The sequence below is a fragment of the Vidua macroura genome, chromosome 2 (genome assembly GCF_024509145.1).
Source record: "Vidua macroura isolate BioBank_ID:100142 chromosome 2, ASM2450914v1, whole genome shotgun sequence".
NCBI classification, from domain to species: domain Eukaryota; kingdom Metazoa; phylum Chordata; class Aves; order Passeriformes; family Viduidae; genus Vidua; species Vidua macroura.
The window spans coordinates 2666935-2687512 of NC_071572.1; the positions used below are offsets into that span (position 1 = coordinate 2666935).

At 45.0% G+C, this 20578-nt stretch overlaps 1 protein-coding gene across 2 annotated transcripts in view; it reads right to left on the reverse strand.

Annotated features, from left to right (window-relative positions):
* Positions 1-8773: 8773 nt before the first annotated feature.
* Positions 8774-20578, reverse strand: part of KCNJ6 (potassium inwardly rectifying channel subfamily J member 6) — a 163586-nt gene continuing 151781 nt past the window's right edge. For both annotated transcript variants that reach the window (XM_053970597.1, XM_053970598.1), the window contains one exon: positions 8774-11886. In XM_053970597.1, the coding sequence (XP_053826572.1) occupies positions 11561-11886 (326 nt within the window). In that variant the 3' untranslated portion in view covers positions 8774-11560. The remainder of the gene's footprint in view (positions 11887-20578) is intronic.

Below are 20578 nucleotides of genomic sequence, written 5' to 3' on the forward strand. Positions count from 1 at the left end.
TTTCCATGAAATACAGCTGAAGGGAGAGCCTGGCGGAGAGTTCCCTCTTTTCTTCCCAGCCAGAGTTAAATATTTCTGCATGATTTGAGCCTCTCTGACTGATTTGCACTTTATAGGAGAAACATTTACTAAAAACCCCACTTTCCTCTCCTTTTCAGTATTAATGTAAAAATCCAGGCTGTCATGGAGGTGGTGGAGTCTCTGGGAGCGCTCAGGAGGAGTCTGGATGTGGCCCTTGGGGACAGGGTTTTGGGTGATGCTGGTGGGGCTGGGGTGGCACTGGGTGGTCCTGAAGGTCTTTTCCCACCTTGATGATTCCATGTGAAAATGGTAAATTGTGAACCACTGGTAGCTTGGACACTTCCAAGTACTCCAAATCTTAAGATACTCAGAAGAAAACATTGATTTTCATCGATCAGAACAAGATCAAACATAAAAAAATCCCTCTAGAAATGAATCGTTCCACATAAAATCTCCTTGTATTTCCTGCTGTTCACTGAGAACCACCAGGACTTCTCCAAACCAGCAAAATTTTCTTTCTTTATTGTTGTTGCTCCAAATAAACCGAATTTTCCTGGGTTGATTCCAGCCAGCTCTGCTGGTGGCTCCGGCTCCTTGCAGGGGCTGATCCCATGGGAGCAGCCTGGCCCTGGGATGGGGCTGGGATTGCTCTGAGGGGAGCAGAGCAGCAGCTCTGCAGCCCACGCTGCTCCCTGGAACTCAGGGATGTGTCATCACCAAACCAGAAGGGTTTGAGGCCGTCCCACAACGTGCTGAGCAGCTCTGGTGGCACTGCCAGGCCCTAATTTGGGAAAGGAATCCCTGCACACCCCTGACCTCAGCGCACGACTCCGCTCCCGAGCCCGAACACCAAATGTCCTGATTTGGTGCCGCAACAACTTCAGTTCCCTTGAGGAAAAAAACAAAACAAAACAAAACAAAAAATAACCAAACAGAATTCAAATACTGATTAAAATGTTGCTTTCTTGTTCTTCTTCCAGCACATTTTAGCAAAACATTCAACAGCAGCATCACTGTGTTAATTCAAATAACACGTTCCTGGTGTTGGAGGGTGTGGGTTCATGATTTCTTTGTATAAAAGCAACTTTTCCTGGAGTTCTGTGCATGATAATTTTCCCTGAAAAGTCAGTGATTCTTTTTGTCATCTCTGTCCCTCTTCCAGGAGTTAACATATGTGGTGTAAAATTCAGGGTGAAGGGATAAATAATCTGTTGACATCATATAAAACTGGATCTGAGTGCACTCAGTTCTTTAATACCAGCAGGGGACTGAATAATAGAAAATTCTCTTTCTCCTCTTCTTTTTTTTTTTTTTTTCCCCACAAAAAAATAAAATCTCAGAGCCTGATTTTCAGTTTTTTTATATTTTATATGTATTAGACCTTTTATATGTATTAGACCATATTTTATATGTATTAGGTGTAGGGCTTGGTTTGTGTTTTAATGATTTATAATCCCAGGTTTGAGGGATTTTTTTTTGCTACACAGAATTTGCTCAAATTCTTACCCATTCTTCATGATTTTTAGCAAGAATAATTTGAATCATTCAATCTGAATATTCAGTGGAGAGGGGATGTGGTGCTGTGTTTGACCTCCACTCTTATGGAATCACAAAATGGTTTGGGTTGGAAAAGACCTTAAAACTCATCCAGTTCCAAAACTCCCTCCAGTTATTAATTTTTAAATATTATTTTAGCCCCCAGCTTTGTCTGCTCTGGCAGTTTCTGATGATCAGGCTGCCAGCTCCAGGTTTCTCTCCAGTCCATCTTTGCCTTGTCCAAGGCTCCCCCGTAGCTCAGATAAAGTTCAACCTCTGGCTTGGCAATTCTTACATCAAGCAAACTTCCAAATAATCCACGATTTTCAACGTTTGGAAAAAGCTGAAAAGCAGCCAGAATTTTGGAGAACAGAAGAAGCAGCTCATGGAAGAGGAAAAGGACTTTGACTTTTGGGGTCTTTTTTCCCCTTTGGTCCCCTTCCATCCCTGCCCCTGGAAGGGCTCCTGGCTGATCCCTCAGGGAGTTTTGGTTCTGTCTCCTCCTTTTCTCCCGAGGGAGATAAAGCTCAAAGAAAGCAAAGAATTTACAGGGAGCCACAAAAAAAAAAAAAAAGAAAGGAATAAAACCCTTATGAAACCCTTCTCATGCAATTCTGATTTTTAATAGGCAAGGACAGGGGGTTTTCCTGAGAGAGGATGAGGATCTGGAGGGAAAAAAATGAGTGGAAAAGGGAACACCTGGCTGTGTGGGTTTGGTGACATTTTCTCACAGCACGAGCACTCTCCCCATCTCCCTGCTGTTCCTCCCTCAGCAGTGCCACCTCCTCCTGCTGTCCCTTGTCCCCTGCTCTCCCTGGAGCAGAAGGGATGGGGGAGCTTTCCCTGCAGGAAAACCCTGGGATGCTCCTTCGTGTGGCCCCAGCTTGGTGTTGGAGCCTTTGGAACACCAAACCTCCTGGATTCTCCCTCCCTCTGGGTTTCTGCAGTGGCACCTCCTGGAGTTCTTCCCTCTGGAGCTGCTCCTGCAGCTTTTCCTCAGAGGATTTCTCTCCAGAGTGTGCTGGGGGAGCTCCTTTGTTCTCCTGGATCCCTTCTCTTCTCCCCACCCGTCCCCAGTTCTGTCCCATCCCACCCTGTGACGTGGGGAAAACTCAGATCCTTCTCTCTCCTCCTCCCTTGTCTGTTCCTACAGCTCCACTCAGACTGACGGCCCAGAAATTCAAATGGAATTTATATTTAAATGCAAATTTTTACATCATAAATTAAAAGTGTAAATGATCAAAAGTGTTCTTTTCTTCCTCCTGTTCCTCTTCTGTATTGGAGAGTAACTCTCCATAAATAATAAGCATTATAGTTTTATGTATAGATTTAATTTTCCTCCTTGAAACTTCTGCTTTTTTTGGTGATTGTCACAAAAACCTTAATAATGGTGTTCACTGATATTGAAGCCTTATCTAGTTTAACAAAAATTCTGCATTACTGCCTTTTCTCTTCATATTGTTCTGTTATCTCTGTCTCTCTTTGTAGCTGAGATTTGTCTGCTTAGGGAAATTTATCTAAATTAGCTGCTGGAATAATTTGAAGTGGATTTGTTTGATTGCACAGAATCAGTTTGTGGCACTTCACTCAAAATTTCAACGGCTTCAATTCAGTTTATTCCACTCCAAATGATGATCAAATAAGGTTTAGAGTTCATTCTTGTGAGCTTTTCAGAGGTAAATTCTGAAAGAATTTGAACAATGAGGAGCAGGGATGTGGCCCAAAGGATGGGCAGGATTTAGTGCAGGACAAGGACCAGAGAGACAAGGGACAAGGGATGGAATAAAAGGCTGAGTTGTCATTGAGAAAATGAGTCCTGGTAAATTAAAATTATTTTTTTCCCAATTATAAAAGCACATTTAAAGAAATATTTTGTCATTTGAAAGGTGATTGTAGTGTTACGTGATAATCTGCTGGTGCAACATTTAGAGGAGGTGTAAAGAGAAATAAACATTGATATAATGTGAGAAAAAGCTCCCTGAAACTGTGCAAAAGCAATTTTCAAGCTGTCCCAGAGACTGAGATCACCTCATTTTAAAGTGGGTAAATCATTTTCCTAGAACACATTTTCACCTGTTTTTTTCTTTTATTTGCTCTCTAAATACATTATTTTATCTGCTTTTTAAATGGAATACTCTGATCTTTACCCACTGCCAGGTGTACTGGAATTATTTCTGCCTCACATCTGCTCTCACCTGGCAGGACAGCGCCAGGGACACGCTGGGACAGCCAGGAGGTGACCACACCTTCCCTGGAAAATCAGGAATTTTGATGGTTCCTGTTTATTTACCGAGATGATTTGAGCAAATATTGGTTTATTACTTTATTCCTAAATTTCTCTGTGAGTATTTTAAGGCAGATACAATTTCCTGAGTGTCTAACCTAGTCCTGTTAATATTCAACTTCTGAGATTCAGGCAAAAATGCAGAAAAAAGGAGTTTGATATTTGGTTCTACATTAGTATTTCTTACTCTTCTGGGAACGAGTTTTTCTTTTCTGTTGTCTTCCCCTCTTTCCTTTCTCTTTTTTGCAGATTTTCCTTTTTCTCTTTCCCCCTTCCTCCCTTTTAGCCTTTATTCCCTTTTATTTTTTTTCTTTTTTTCCCACTTTTCCCCTTCCTTTTTTTGCAATTTTTCTCTTTTTTTTCCCATTTTTCTTTTTTCAATTTTCTCCTTTTTCCCCCTTTCCCACCCTCTCCCTTTTTCCCCTTTTTAATTTTCTCCCTTTTAAAATTTTCCTCCTTTCCTCCTGCTCTTTTACCTTTTCTCTTTCTTTTTTCCTCTTTCTCCTTACCTCCATTTTTCATTATTTTCTCTTTTTTTCCTCCTCACTTTTGATGATTTGTACCCTGCTGGGTGGAACCTGCCAGGCAAGGAAGGAGATGTGGTTTGAGCATCTACAATTCCATATTTAAGACAATCCAAGATTTAAAATCTCTCTCTGAGTCAGTTCCAGCAGGAAGTTGAGCCTCCACTTCCTAAATCCCAAGTGGGTCCTTGACATTTCGGTCCAAACCCTTCCCAAAATCCATTTTTTTTGGGATGAAAATGTACGGAATGTCAGATTTGGAATAGTTTAATTTTATCTGTGATCAAAGTCTGGCAGTGACTGACTCATTGTGAGGGCAGATTTCTTCATTTCCAGATATCTCCAGCAGTGTATTTTATTAAAATAACAAAAATTAATCCCTATTCCATTTTACAGTAGGAGAGCTGATTTAATTTGATGCCTGAATTTGTTCATTATCTGCAAAGTTGAGCAAAAATGTTTTTTTTTAAACTTATTTCAAGCAAGTCTCCAGATGAACAAAACATTTGTTCTCATAGCAAAATGCTTCATTAATTTATTTTGGAAATGTGAGGGGGAAAAAAAAAAAAAACCTGCGAGTGGAAGATTCTGTTCTGATCTGTGAAGTGTTGGGATTTAATTTTTGGGATTTTTTTTCTCTGAGACAGTTCACTGGATTGATCTTGTTTTAATTATCAGTTCTAATCCACAGATTCCTCAGTAATTAATAATTAAAGACCTCAAATAAATTACTTTTTTTACAAAGCTAGAAATACTCTTGGAAGGTCATATGGCTGTGCAGATTTTTGGCAAACCATTCAGAACTGACACAAAGAGAGAACAAACACTCCCTAAAAAAGAAAACGGAATTTATTATTTAAATTTTATGAAATAAAGCCACACTTTTCTCTGCCAGTTTCCTGGGGAATTTCAGTGTCATTCTTGGTGACAAAGGGAAGTTGGAGTCTTGAAGAGCACAAATGATTTTTGTGCATTGAACAGATCCCTCTTTCTTTTGAATCCAGGGAGTTTGGAAACGATGGCATCTCTCTTGGAGTTACTTTCCTGCCTTTCACAAGGGGAAAAAATTCTGTGTGGGGTTGAAATTATGATTTTTCTCCCTTGTCTATCCTCATCATGGAGATTTCATGGTGGTGATTTGTCCAGCCAAGAATTTAAAGCAATAAATTTGGTCGTGTTGTATTTAATGTATTTATTAATAGGAATTCTGTGGTGATGATTTGTCTGGCCAACATTTTTAAGCAATAGTTTTGGTCATGCTTTATGTAGTGTATTTATTAATAGGAATTTTGTGCATATCAGAGAAATGACACATTAAGCTGTAAAAAATGGCTCAGCATGGCTGAGCTCTGAACTCCTGGTTCCGCTGGCCCTGCCCTGTGCCCAGGAATTCTGTTGGCTTCATCTGCGCAATTTGCACTCCTTTTTATTCCTCCTTTCCAGGAATCTTTTGGATTTCCATCCCTGGCAGTGCCCAAGGCCAGGTTGGACACTGGGGCTTGGAGGAGCCTGGCACAGTGGGAGGTGTCCCTGCCATGGCAGGGGTGGCACTGGGTGGGCTTTGAGGTCCCTTCCAGCCAATTCCAAGTGATTTTGGGAAGAGCTGGTCCGTGTTCAGCATTCCTGAGGAGCACGAGCAGAGATTCAGGAAGCAGCTCCATGACCCCGTCCAGCTGAACCAAGAATGTTGCTGTGAAAAGGAAGTGACTTCCACCTTCCCTCTGGGCAAGATTCCTTGGAATGACTCCAGACTGTGACAGTTTGGCTTCCCCAGCCCAAATCCCATGGATCTTCTCAGATTAGAGACTTCTCATTGTGATATCATAATCTTCTTTTAAAAAAAAATGCTATTTTCTATTTGATCAGAGTTACATTTTGGGAAGATCTGGGAAGATTAAAGAGCTGTTGTAGGGATGTGATGCTCCAGTGAGGGATTTGGGATATGATGATGGGGAAGTGGCCAGGGAAGGTGACTGTGAGGATCCATCCTGGTGAGCCAGGAACATTCCTTCCCTGTGCTGGAAGGATTCCAGAGGACTCCAACACGTGGAGGAGAATTTGGTGGGATAACAGTTGAAATTCTCACAGTTTAAATTCTCCAGGAAAGTCAGTGCAAATGATTGCCTGTAATGATTTGAGGGAAAACAGCTTCAGCTGTGAGTTTGGAGCTGCTGCCTTTGATTTAAAAAAAGAAAAAAAAAGGAAAAACTCTAGGGAGAGCTCTCCCTATTCCTGCCCTCTGAAAAAAGAAACTCTAAAAGCAGCTGATGTTACCAGAAACTCTGAAGTTTTTACTCTGTGTGGATGACACGTGAGCTGGGGAGAAGGAGGGATGAGCTGTGGTTTGTAGTTGTGAATTTGCTTGGAATAGAAACCAGATTTCACACTTGTGGTGAAACAGGAAGATCCGAGTCCCTCTGGAACTCTATTTTTGGACGTGTCTCTGGGCTCTCCATGGGAAACTCTTGGAGCATCAACAGGCAACAAATAGGGCAGTGGAAATGGTGAAATAACTGCACTTTTACACTGGAGTTGCCACTGGATTATAATTTCTGGAAATCCAGAGGAACTGATAAAACTGTGAGAATAAATCAGGAGAAAGAAGCTTGAGCTAAACCCACAAAATGACTCGTGAACGTCTGACACCACCTCTCCCCTCCAAAATACCAAACCCTAGAAGTTTAAAATCCACTCAGGAAATGATTAACAAATAACAGCTTTCAGGCCTTGTCTTTAAGAATTATTTACAGCTCAAAGCCCAGATTTATGCCTGCTCTCCACGTGCTTCTTTCCAAAGAGGCGTTTGGGAGCTGAGGGAGCAAGAGTGGAAGAGAAGCCAACTCCTCGTGTTTTAGGTTTGATTTATGGCCTAAAAAGTGCCTGAGTGAGGTAACCTGTTTTTAAGGAGGTTGATATTCTGAAAAGAAAGGTATTTTGATGGGCAGAGAGTACCACAGCAGTAAAAATTTAATGTTTGACAGCCGGAAGCTCTGGTGGTGGCTGCTAAGGAGCGTCCGAGGTGCCCAGAGCACAGGAGATGAATTATGTTGAGCCTCTCATTCACAGCCACATCAAAGAAATGGAGGAAATGGTATAAATTCACCACTTCGTGTTCAAATCTCCAAAAAGCAGGAGGGATGGATAGCCCAGGTTTTTGGGAATGACACAGGGCATCCTCCCAGGGCTGTGCTCTGCTGGACAGCGAAGATCAAACAACTCCAGCTGAGGAGGTGGAAAACCTGGGCACTATTCCTGCCTCAGCCTGAGGGCTGCCATTTAGCTAGGAAACACCTTGATGGGTAGGCTGGGCCCAGGGAATGAGGGATTTTCCATTCTTCCATTAAAAACCCCAGAGATCTCACAGAATCCTGGAATTATAGAATCATAGCATCCTAGAATGGTTTGGGTTTGAAGGCTCCTTAAAGATCACTCAATTCCATCCCCTCTGCCAGGGGCAGGAATCCTTCCACACTCAAAGGTGAAAAGTTGGGCTCTTGGGAGAATTCCAGAGCAAATCAGTCCTTGGCAGAGGGGCTGGAGCTGTCGGTGCTCTCGTGGAAGGGTTTGTTTTTTGGGAGGAGTGGGATGTGGCTTTGGACATCCTTGAGCTGAAGAGAGCTCTGATTCCAGGCCTTCCCCTTCCAGCATAGCCCAGAGTGGTGCCCTGTGGCTGGAAACAGAACAGGGATTTCACGAATTTCATCCTTCCCTGGTTTTGGAAGGCCTGAGAGACCTCTGTAACTCCAACAGGGGAACACGAGCAACCCAGACTTGAAACCAAAAACTTGAAGTGAACTTCAAACCATCTGTTGATGCTCTTGGATTTTCCAGCACTTTTTTTGTCCCTCCTGGGTTTGGCAGCTGCTGAGTTTGTTGGGATGGCTCCCGTGGCTTTGGTGTTGTAGGGCAAAGATGCAGATCAGAACAGCTATAGACTCCTACCAGGACATCTGCATTCTTGGGTGATACTTCAAAATCATTTTGGTGATTTATTTTAATTCTGATAAGGTGGTATTTGTTGGGAAATGATCAAGCTGAGCTTGGAGAATCTGCTGAAGGTCACATTCTCACTCAGCAATGTTTCTGGTCAGTGAAGGAGGAATTGAGAGCTCCAGGAGATTACTGAGAGCTCACATTTACCTCTGGAAATCCTTTTCCTCCCAGAAATCACAGGATATTCCAAGAAAAAGCCATCAAAATATATTAGTGAATGAAATAGAGGTGCAATGGGTCTGGATTAATTCTGTAGCCAATTACATTAAGACGTTAGGTTATTCACATCCCTTAGATGTCATTTGCCACAAATATTCCCATAGGGAACTGAGCTTTCCTCGAATGTTGTTCAGGATTAAGAGCTGAAATTCCTGGGTTAAATGATTTACTGTCAATGAAAACACCACTCAGGATATACGGCTTGAAAATCCATTGTTAATTAACAGCATTCAATTCTTAATTGTCTTCGTACCAATTCAATTGAAATCATTGACACAAAATACATTGTTAAACTGCTTAATCAATCATTGTAGAAAAATAGAGGTGTTTGATAGGGACATTCTAGTACAAAGTTTACGTGAAGCTTCCCCGTTGAAAGCTTTGGAGGCTTCTATATTTTTTTTTTTTTAAAGCTTATGTTACAAAAATGAGATTTCATAAACTTTACAGTCCGTACTACATGGATACCAAAGACAAGAAAATACAGGGGTGGGGGGCGGAGAGAGAGAAAGAGACAAAACACACACACCTTAAGCTGTAAGTGCCCTATTCACAAAAATAAAGCTTACACATGCGCATGCCCCAGTGGCGGAAAGTCTCTTTTTCCGTGCTGAAGGACACAAAAAAAAAAAAGATTTCATCAGGGCCCTGAGCCGCAACACAAATTTTCTCAACCTGCAGCAACGACTTCTAGAGTGGCCCAGTGAATTCTGAGAGCCAAAAGCAGGTTTGTCCTCGGAGGGAAAGCTTTGCTTTCAGCTCGTGCGCCTTTGGCGGGATGGATGCGGCTCCGCGGCCCCAACGCTTCCAGGGGGGCTGTGGAGCCACTTTTCCCTAAAAACCCTCAGCAGCCCTGGTGGGGAGCCACGGGGGTGGTGATGGATGGGCTGGAGCACGGGGCTGGTGCTGGGGCAGGAGGACGAGCTCGTGGCCAAGTGCTGTCTCCCAGAAGTGTCCCAACCTTCACTGAGCGGCCAGAATCATCCACCCAAAATCCTCATCCTGCACCATTCCCTGCATCCTGGGAAAGCCTTTTAGGGGAAAATGGTCAGTGCTGAAACCAAAAAAAAAAAAAACCTCTTCCCATCCAGCCTGATCTGCCCTGGTGTGTGACCTTTCCCTTCCCTTCCCTTCCCCAGGCCCTGCTGTGCCCTCCTCACCTGGAGGCCCCCCCCCAGATCAGCCACCCTCTCTGAAAATTAGCAAGGGGCAGTTGTACCAGCAAAAAAGAAAATTAAAAAAAAAAAAAAAAGGAAAAGAGGTGTGAATTCAATGCCAAAGCTATATCACAGTGCAAATTTTCCACTTGCCCACCAAGTTTCTCCTGAGGTTTATTTTTATTTTTTTTTTCTCTTTTATTTAAACGTAATTTTTTCTGTACAAAAAAAAAAAAAAAGAAAAAAGAAAAAAGCTTCGGATTCTCTTCAGTGTTTTCTTTCTTCCTGGACTAGGCAGGCATGAAAAAAAAAACCACCCAAAATTAAGGCTGCAGCTTCTCCTCCTTTGCTGGCAGAAATGCTGTTCTGTGGGGCTGAGCTCCCCCACTGCCGTGGAAGTGATGCGAGTTCTCTCTGCCCTGTGGATGCAATGTCCAGGGTTTTCCAGGGATTTGCAACAACCAGGGAGCTACCTAAGGTGGAGAAACTCACTGAGGAATGGCTCTCCTGAGCGTGGGTGGCAGGATCCCTGCGTTCTCCTGGGAATCCAGGTGGAAGGACACCCCCAGGGATGTTGTGCCCCCTGCGCCTCAGCACCAGCAAATTGCAAATTCCATGGATCCTGTCCCCACACGGAATCCAGCTGTTTCTTTCCTAGCTGAAGTAGCTAAAATCTACTGGCTGAGGTGCAACATTCATTTTTCAATGGCTTGTGTGTGGGGTTTCTTTTGTGTGTAGCAAACTACTCCACCGAAATCCCGTGGGCGCAGATTCCCTGGATATTGCACGTCAAGGATAACCCCTCCACATGACACATGTTCGTTATATGAAGAGTATACAGGGAATTCTGGTTAGCCATGAGTTTGCCACAGCCTCAATTTTTTGGTCGAACTGCCCCCAAAAAAGAGTAACCAGGAAGGGTTTTGCCTTATTTGTAAACATTTTCACAGTATGTCAGGTGTACAATTTTCTACCCTGCCCTCTCCCAGACTTATGGCTTTTTAGAGTGAGTGAAACGATCTGTTTGGCCAACAGTGAGGTACTCTAAATAGCTGCCAGTCTGGTACACTGAAGAAAATGTTATGCACTAGAAGAGTCATAGAGGGGAGGGGAAAAAGAAATAAAATTAAAATCAATTTTACACTGCAAATATTTGAAGAGAAATGCCTACTCGACGGGTAGTTAGTTTTTGCATCCCAATATTTCTAGAGCTCTGTTTCTAAACCTACATTAATTACACAGCTGTGTACATTATTTAGAAGTTCTTTACTACAGTACTTTTGTACATGCGGCGTTTATTACTAAATGTAGAGAGAAATAGTTACATAAGGCATATGTACAGGGTCGTGTGGGATTGCAGGTCCCTCTGCTCACCTTCCTCTTAAAGCTGCAAGGCCCAATCCACTGTCACCCAGTCTGTGAAACTGTCCTGAAATACATAAACACTCAGTCAAGGCCCATTGCTTTGATGGGCATTAATTAGTCTTTCCTTTAAAATCCCTTGCATACATTTCCTTTGCGGTCAGGGATTGGTTTTTGTGTTGTTGATGTGGAAAAACCTGGAGGTCTGCACTGGAGAGGGGCCATCAGTCACTGCCAGGGGGAGATTCCACCATCCCTGATGGGTGTTGCAGCTTTAACCCACGCCTTGGCTTAGTCTGGGAATCTCTTGGGTTGAAGTTGGGAATCCTCATCTAAAGTGTTTATTTCCTGTGAGTTACCAATAGCAGGAAGAGAAAAAAATTAAAGGCGTGTCGCAGAAAGAAACAGGGAGCAGAGAGGGAGGAGATAAAGGAGGTGGCGTGGCCTTTATTTCTCCTCTGCTTCTACACTTTGGACTCATTCTCCAAGTTGGCCACGTCTCCGTTTCTTTCGTTTTGGTCTTCTTGGTTCTTTTCCTCCTCCTCCGTTTCCAGCTCGGCGTGTTGGTCCAGCTTGCTGGAAACAGACCAGGTCAGGGGCAGTTCTGCTCGGCTGGCCATCTCTGCCAGCTCTTTGGCACTGTAAACGGGGGTGTTGGTCTCGTAGGTTTCGTGAAAACTGTTGTAGTCAACCTCATAAAAGCCGTCCTCCAGCGTGAGGACGGGCGTGAAGCGATAGCCCCAGAGGATCTCACTGGTGACGTAGGAGCTGCGAGCCTGGCAGGTCATCCCTGCAACAACAGAGAAGGAATGAGTGCTGTAATCAGGACCCACGGCTCCCCCAAGTCTTTAATTTATTTTTTTTTTCTGTCTGTAAGAAGGACAGAATGAGGTTGGACATCACACGAGGTGGAGCTCACAAAGCAGTTTTAGGGAGCATAAACTGACGCCCTTTCCTCCTGTGCATGTGCTGAATAAGAAGGGCTCAGTCTGCCAGAGAAGGTTTTAAAAATAATTTCTTTATTAAACACTGCTCTTCTGCCTGTGTTTCACCAACTCACCTGCTGTGGGTCTCAGGTGGTGTGGGGCACTGTGCCACCCTCTGTCCCCTGGCTGTCACAAACCCACTGCCACGCTCGGCACGGTCCCAGGGTAACAGGAATTGCCACCAAACCTTCCCTCTGCTGGAGCCCACCTGATCCCATGCTCCAAGGGTTCCCTTGATGCCTCAGGTTTTGGCTTTTCTATGTTTCAGATTCTGTGCTGCTTTAGTGTGTGAGTTTGGGCTTCATATTATGGGATGGTGAGCTCTGTTCACAGAGCAGGGAGACAAAACAATTCCTGCTCCAGCTGGGCACCAAGGACAAATGATCCAAAGCTCAGGCCCAGGAGCACAAACAGCGTGGGCTGGAGAGAGAAAAACAAGCAGGATGGGAGTGCCTGGGCTAAAGCTGGAATGGGACAATGAACTGCAAGGTGCAAATGGAGCAGAGCTGATCCCAGTGAGAGCCCCCGGGAGCGCTCGTGCATTTTGGGACCATTTTGGTTCCTCTTGGGTGCAGCCCTGGCTGGGCTCTGCTGCTGCCCAAGGTGGATCCATGGAGGAGATCCTTTTCATAAATCCCTGCCTTGTTCTTTAGCTCTGCCCAGCCTCTGCTCTAGGGCAGCCTTCACAAGGCATCACCCTTGGCTCCCCTAAAGGTTGGAGTCACCTTTTAGTTACCCTGATTCTGAGAGCTGGGCTGGTGAGCAAGGCATAAATACCATTAAAACTCCTGAAGGATGTTAGGATAGTGTCTGGTGTGGAATTGGGATAACTGGGGTTAATTTATTCGTTACCTTCTCTTCACAGATCTGCTGAACCTCACCCTACAGGGCAAGAAAAGACTGTGCTTTGTCCAGAGGCACAAAGAGAGGTGCTGATGCAAGCTCAGGTCACATCCCAGAGTGTCCTCTGGGTGAAGAAATCCCTGGGGATGACAGGGACCTGTGACTTGGAACCTGCTCCATCCCAGACCCACAGCTCAGGCAAACACTGCGATAAAATTTGGATGCTCAGGAGTGGAAGGGAAAAACCCAGCTGCCCAGGAAATATGGCAAACCCAACTGCCCAGGCAAAAATATCAGGAGAAGTGAATTTAAGAGGCCAAAAATGATGCCAGCTTTGATTACTGCACATTATTAGCATTGTATTACCGGGCTGAACAGTATATATGGAATATTTAGTAAATAAAATTGTTTAAGCCCTGGACAAGCCTGCCACACATCAGTTATTTAGAAGGCAATAACAAACAGTTAAAAATAATAAATCTGGAGAGCACAAATGGCAGACTTTAGAAATGCCCTTTGTCTCTCTGCACTGGTGGCATCAGGGAAAGTCACATGGAGGGTCCTGTGAAGAACCAGCATTGGGAGTTTAATGTCCCAGATATTTTTCAGGGCTGTGATTACTGTTCCAGGTAATTCTCATTCTTTAAAGCCTTCTCTCCCAAGGTCTCATTTCTTCCTTCTGATGGCTGAAAACTGCTGTTTCTCTGCACTTCTCACTTGTAACATCACCTTTAGGAAGATATTTACCAGCTGTCACCACACTGTGACATTGCTCCAGTGTTTCCTTGCCCTTCCTGCAGCACCTTGGACCCCGTGGAGTGAAGATTTCCAGAGAAAAAAGTGGGAAAGCTGCTGCTCTGGACCTCCCTGCTGCAGCCAGGCAGGAACACCACCTCAGCTCTCTTTCTTTAGGCCTGACACAAATATTGAAGCCTTCATTTGTCTCTTCGTTCTTCCAGGACAAGTTTGCATTTTAATTCTCAAGCAAATGCACATGTGGAAATACAAAGATCTTCCCATTTTCCTGCTCTTTCACAGGTGGGAAGGGTGGGAAGAACCAAGCCCTATGACAAAACCACCTCTTGTGACATTTTCCATGTGATTTTGAGTTCTAAAGGACGTTTTGTTTCCCCTCAAAATAACAGAGGGAGAGGGGTGTGGCGGCTCACAGGGCACTGTAAATAACAATTCCATGGAGCTCCAGGCTGGGCAGAGGGGCTGGAAAGCTGGGAAAGGCCCTGGGGGTGCTGGTGCCAGGGGCTGGACATGAGCCCAGGGGTGCCCAGGGGGGCAAGAGGCCACTGGCAGCAGGGCTGGGTGAGGAATTGTGTGTCCAGCAGGAGCAGGGCAGGGATTGTCCCTCTGGGCTGGCTCTGAGAGGCCCCTCGAGGGCTGTGTCCAGTTCTGGTCCTGCAGGAGAGACCTGGAGGGGCTGGAGCGTGTCCAGGGCAGGGAAGGGAGCTGGGAAGGGGCTGGAGAATTCCTGAGGGAGCTGGGAAGGGGCTGAGCCTGGAGCAAAGGAGGCTCAGGGGGACCTTGTGGCTCTGCACAGCTCCTGCCAGGAGGGGACAGCCGGGGGGGTCGGGCTCTGCTGCCAGGGAACAGGGACAGGAGGAGAGGGAACAGCCTCAGGCTGGGCCAGGGCAGGCTCAGCTTGGCCAGCAGCAGGAATTTCCCCATGGAAAGGCTGCTCAGGCCTTGGCAGGGGCTGCCCAGGGAGGTGCTGGAATCACCACACCTGGAAATACCCAAAACTGTGTGGATGTGGCACCTGAGGACAGAGTTCAGTGCTGAACATGGGGGTGGTGCTGGTTGATGGTTGGGCTCGACGATCTGAAAGTTCTTTTCCAACCTAAATGATTTCATATTTCTCTCATTCCCCGATCTGACCAGAGAGCCCTGGATGGGTTTCCCCAAAGGAAGGTGCCATTCCCGAGAGTCATCTGTTCCTAATCCCTGTACTGCTGAAATTCAACTTGGGAGTGAGTTGGAAATTTGGAATTTTCATTACAAGGAAAGCAAGTACTCAGAGATCCTGCTGCTTTGGTTAGGAAAAATTGTTCTGCCTGGTGGGAAAGAGGAGGGACAATTTTCTGCAGAAATCAAGAAAATTAATTGGACTATATGAAAGTTATAGCTCATTAAAAACAAACCGAAATGTTGATCTCCATTTTTAATTTAGGCTCCCATTCAGCAATGATTTAATTCCCGTTCCTTTTCCACAGCTGGATGAAACACTTTCAGTGCTAGAATGGAAATTTAGATTTTTCAAGTCAGTGAAACTAAATTATGAGGATTGGGTGAAGGAGACTTTTAATTTTAGGCAGCCAAGCTATCTTGGCTTTTTGTTGTTTTATTATTTTTTATTATTATTAATTTTTTAAATTGGTTTGCTTTTAAATGGCACCAAAAAAAGGTCTTTGCTTCTACAAGAAATTGAAGATTTCATGGTAGTTTAGACAATAAAATGTAGTGTCAGTCACTGGTGCCATGCAGTGTTTCCCTTTGGGATGAGAGCCATCAAAAATAAAATGCTCTAAAACAATCAGGAGGAAAAGGTTGCTTCAGAACCAAGGTATCAAACCCATGTTTGGGCTGAAATACAGTGATTTTCCAGCCCTGCCATTTCCACACAGTGACAGCCTCATTCAGCTTTTGCTTTACTCAAGACAGGCCTTTTTCATTACAGCACTATTTTTTTTTTTTTTTTTATTTTCAAATTCCATTTCTGGGATAAAAAAACGGGTTCTCAGTGAAATGAGGAGCCAAGAATTATGGCCCACGACTGGCTGCACCTCTCTGACAGTCACAGCAATTTCGAGGTTCAGCAATTTGCTGCTGGCACTTGGCAGGACCAGGCAGAATTCCTGCTGCACTAAATTATCTGGGATATCCCACAAGAGTGGCTGTTTTCAATCATTTTGTGGGAACTCTGCTTCACAGTTCAGCCTGGAGTAAGACTCAGCGGCAAATTGTGCATGGAGCACAGGGGTTAATCTTCTTCTTCAATTAATCTTCTTGATTTTGGGCTGAGTGGGGTTTCACTTGTGTGCAGGAGAACAAAATTTGGTCTGGGGTTTCCATTTGGGAGCCGAGGCTTCCACGTGCCTGTGATGCTCCTGTTGAATTCCTTTCACGCTCTCTGAATCCACAGCAGCCTTTGCTGAGGTATCCCTGCAGAGGTTTTGATCTACTTTGTCACGAGGTTCATTTGGATAATGAGAACCTGTCTCAGGCTGAAAGGTGTGGCTGGGGTTGTGTTTTATTCCCGTCTGTCAGAGCTGGGGCAGTTCTCTGCTGTTCACTGGGCAGTTTTTTCTTTATCTCTCCCACAGCCAATCCTCCCTCCAGGAGATCTCTTCTGTCCATGGGCCATTAATTATTAATTATCTTCTGTTCATGGCCAGTGAGTGTCCCTGCCTGGCTGAGAAAATTCCATCATCCCATGGGGAGATGCTGTGCCCAGGGGAGGAGCCAAGCATTCCTACCTGGATACAATCTGACCTGGGGAACACCACAGCAGCCTTTGCCCACTGCATTCCCAGAGGAGCAGCTTTCTGCCCCACTGCATTCCCAGAGGAGCAGCTTTCTGCCCCACTGCATTCCCAGGGGAGCAGCTTTCTTCACTGCATTCCCAGAGGGAGCCCAGGCCCATCTCCAGCAGCCCTGGAGCTCCAGAGGAAAACTCCAGCCTTGTCCAGGATCCTGCTCCAGCAGAAGCACAGCTGGCACTGCAGGAGGGCTGAGCCCCCATGGAATGGGACTGCTGCCACCACCCTGACCCACAGGCTGCCAGGGCCTGCTCTGACCCTGTCAATGGTTTGTTTTCTGGGTTTTTTTTTTGTAATATTGCATTTGTATTTTTAATTTTCCTAATAAAGAACTGTTATTCCTATTCCCATATCTTTTTGCCTGAGAGCCCCTTAATGTCAAATTTATAATAATTTGGAGGGAGGGGGTTTGCATTTTCCATTTCAAGGGAGGCTCCTGCCTTCCTTAGCAGACACCTGGCTTTTCAAACCAAGACGGAACCTTTTAAAACCAAAACTAAATGTGAAGGGACCCCTTGAGATAAATTTCTGCAGCCTCCATGTGCTCCTGATGGAGCTGTGGCACTCAGGAAGCACCAGAAGCCCTGACCTGTGGCCTTAGAGCTGAGTTTTGCACCTTGTCTGGGGCGGGGGGGGGGGGAAGATGGGATAATTCTGCTTCACCACTGTGAGCAAAGAATCCCAGACTGGTTTGGGTTGGAAGGGACATCAAAGATCTTCCAGTTCCAACCCTGCCATGGGTGGGGGTCTTCTCTTAGATCAGGGTGCTCCAAACCCCGTTCAGCTTGGCCTTGGACACTCCTGGATCCTGGGACAGCCACAGCTTCTCTGGGAATTCTATTCTAGGACCTCCCCACCCTGCCTGGGAACAATTCCTCATTCCCAGTATCCCATCCATCCCTGCCCTGCGGCAGTGGGAGCCATTCCCTGTGTCCTGTCCCTCCAGGCTGGTGTCCAAAGTCCCTCTGCAGAGAAATCCCTCTCCAATGACACCAATATTGAGGGAATTGGATGGACCTGCACCTTTTCTGTAGCTCCAGGAATCCCAGGTGGATTTCCAGGATTGTACCCAGGACCCAGCAGCGAGGCAGGGCCGTGCTCTCTGCCCCGCTGACCCTTTGCACTCCAATATATTTGGTGAAGGATTTGTCACTTGGCTATTTTTGGGTGCTCAGGAGAAGAAGAAAGCAGCGTGGGCTATTAAAAACAAGCCAAAGGCTCGGAGTCAAGACCCCCTGCTTGATCCCTCTCTTCTCCTGCAGACCCTGTGTGGGCTTTGGCAAATTCCCCAGCTTTGCTGGCTGTGTTTCACTGCTGTGCCACCAGGAACACGCTGAGATGGAAAAGCAGGAGATGTGCTGGCAGTAGATTCTCTTCCTTCTTCCTCCTCGAGAATTTTTTTTTGCTGTCAAATTTGTACTAAACAGCTCTCCCCGGTGTGAAAATGATTGCCTCAAGGAAAAAAAAAAAAAAAAAAAAAAAAAAAGAAGAGAGAAATTTGGAATAAAATTTCCAGAGTGCCACCAAGTTGGTGTCAGAAACATTCCATGGGAGTTAATTGGTCCCTCTTTAATCAAGCTAAAAAGAAGGAAGCAAAACGTCGTGTTGGACCCTGAATTCTCTGCAGTATTTTAAAGCTGGAAGCATCAAATAATAGAATTTAGGTACAGCTGACAATAAAGCTATGATAGTTTCAGTTTATTTGAGTAAACACCCCACAAATATCTATTTTATATATATATATATATAATGTCTCTTTCAGAGATAGCAAAGGGCAAATCCCAGGGGTTCTGATAATTTGGTTCAGAGGTTCAGAGCACACCTGGAAATTGGTTGTTTATCTCACCCTGAGAAATGTCAAAACGTCCTGAAAGAAGTCAAAACTGCACAGGTGCCTGGGAGCCTTTAAAATATTTAAAATACCTTTGCTTCAGCATGTCTGGTGTGAAACCCTTGTGTTGTGGGGCTGTGAGCTGAATGGGAGAGGAAGGGAGGGAGGACAGCTGTTTTTCATTCTTGTTAGAATATAAGGAGTTAACTTTTGCTGGGTTTTGTTTGTTTTCTTTTTCCTTTTATAATGTTAAAACTGGTGTGGGTTTTTCCCTGCAAACGATACGTGTAATTTGATATTTCTATTTTCACCTCTCTTACTCAGGAGAAGATCACTGTATTTGAGATTTTATTTGCTGACACCATCTGTGAATGCTGCTCGGGGGTCTCTGTGGTAGCTGAGGAGGGAGCAGGGAGCAGCTCGATCCAGAAAATCCAAATTGCCATGGAGAGAGTGGGCTGGAGCAGCTGCTCTGGCCACCCCACCCCGTAAGAAAATCACAGCTCTGCAGGAGAACACGCAGATTATCAGCTCCCATTTGCACAGAGATGAATATGCAAAGGAAATTGAAGCCATAATTTCAAGTCAGTTGAACTTTCTGACGCTCTGAATTCTATTTCTTGCTAAAACAAATAACAGGCATTAAAAAAAAAATGAAGTTTATATTAAGTTAAATTCTAAACAAAATGTAACTTGAATGGGTCAAAGCATTCTGGTTTCATTCTGTCTTCTTCATATTGCGTAATGCAACAACTAAATAAGAAAAAAATGGGCATGCTTTAGTCTTTTACAAACCGTTAAAAATGCTTTTTTTTTCCCCCAGCAGGAGATTTCAATGCTAGTCAAATGATATTTTCCAGTGGAAAAATGCTGAATTAGAAATGCTTGATTTACTTGGTTACTGTTTCTCCTATCAGGAATTAAATGCTGGGTAATTTGTGCCTAATTTCTTGCTTTCTGACAAGTGGTACCTGCTGGGGCAGGAGAGTTTGTCTGATCCAGCCTCAAATGTGCTGCCACTTTTAGCAAACTACCAACAAATTCCCAATAAACTGCTTGTAAAGAGATGGTAATTTTACCAAAAGAATTGTAATTTTACCATAAATTTACAATTCAGCCAATATTTCACCTCATTTTAGCCTCATACTGAGGCTGTGCCCAGCAAATCCTGATGTGTCTGAATTTTGATGTTGTTTTTCAGATGATCTTTTCCCAGTGGGTGATGATTACATTTTTCTGTCATCTAAATCTGGGAAAGTTATTAAATCCAATAATGTCTGACCAGAGGGAGAGAAGCTGGTTCCAGAGCTGGCACTTGGAGCCCTTGCAAACCGGGAACTCGGTTCCGAGGAGCTGGGACATGAAATGCCAGGATTTTGTGCCCTGCTCTGTGTTTGCCTCTTGGGATACATTTATGGATCCAGAGCTTCCCCAGATTTTGGATCAGCACCACACAAGAGCTTTATTTTTCCTATAGGGCGCCTGCCACAGGGGGATTGATGGGAATTTTGGTTAAAAGAAGCTGCAGCTCCGTTTTCCAAAGCGCTGAGTGAGGAGAAGAGCTATCCTGACCTTCTAAAAACACACTGCTACTCATCCAAGGGCTTTCTCCCCAATCCTGCAGGTGGGATGTTCTCCCCTGCCATGCTTCACAGGCATCCTGATCCACAATTCCATGAAAATGCCCAGGAAGAGGCAGCAAGGCTCTGATTCCAGCTGCTGCCTGCCTGGAGAAGGGTCCTGCGGGGTTTTCACTGAGCAGTAGGAGCTGAGCCACCAGAGTGAGGGGCTGAGAGGATGCTGGGTGGATCTGCATGGAGCTGAGAGGACCCTGGATGGATCTGGATGGAGCTGAGAGGATCCTGTGTAGATGTGGAGGGAGCTGAAAAGATCTTGGGTGGATCTGGATGGAGCCGAGAGAATCCTGGATGGATCTGGAGGGAGCCGAGAGAATCCTGGGTGGATATGGAGGGAGCTGAGAGGACCCTGGATGGATGTGGAGGGAGCTGAAAAGATCTTGGGTGGATTTGGGTGGAGCTGAGAAGATCCTATGTGGATCTGCATGGAGCTAAGAGGATCCTGGATGGATCTGGATGGAACTGAGAGGACTCTGGGTGGATGTGGATGGAGCTGAAAAGATCTTGAGTGGATCTGGATGGAGCCGAGAGGATCCTGGATGGATCAGAAGCAGGTTCCTCTCTCTCCACTCCTTGCTGGGGAGGCAGAAGATGGGAACTGGGCACATATAAAATACAAGTAGGAAGTGAAGAA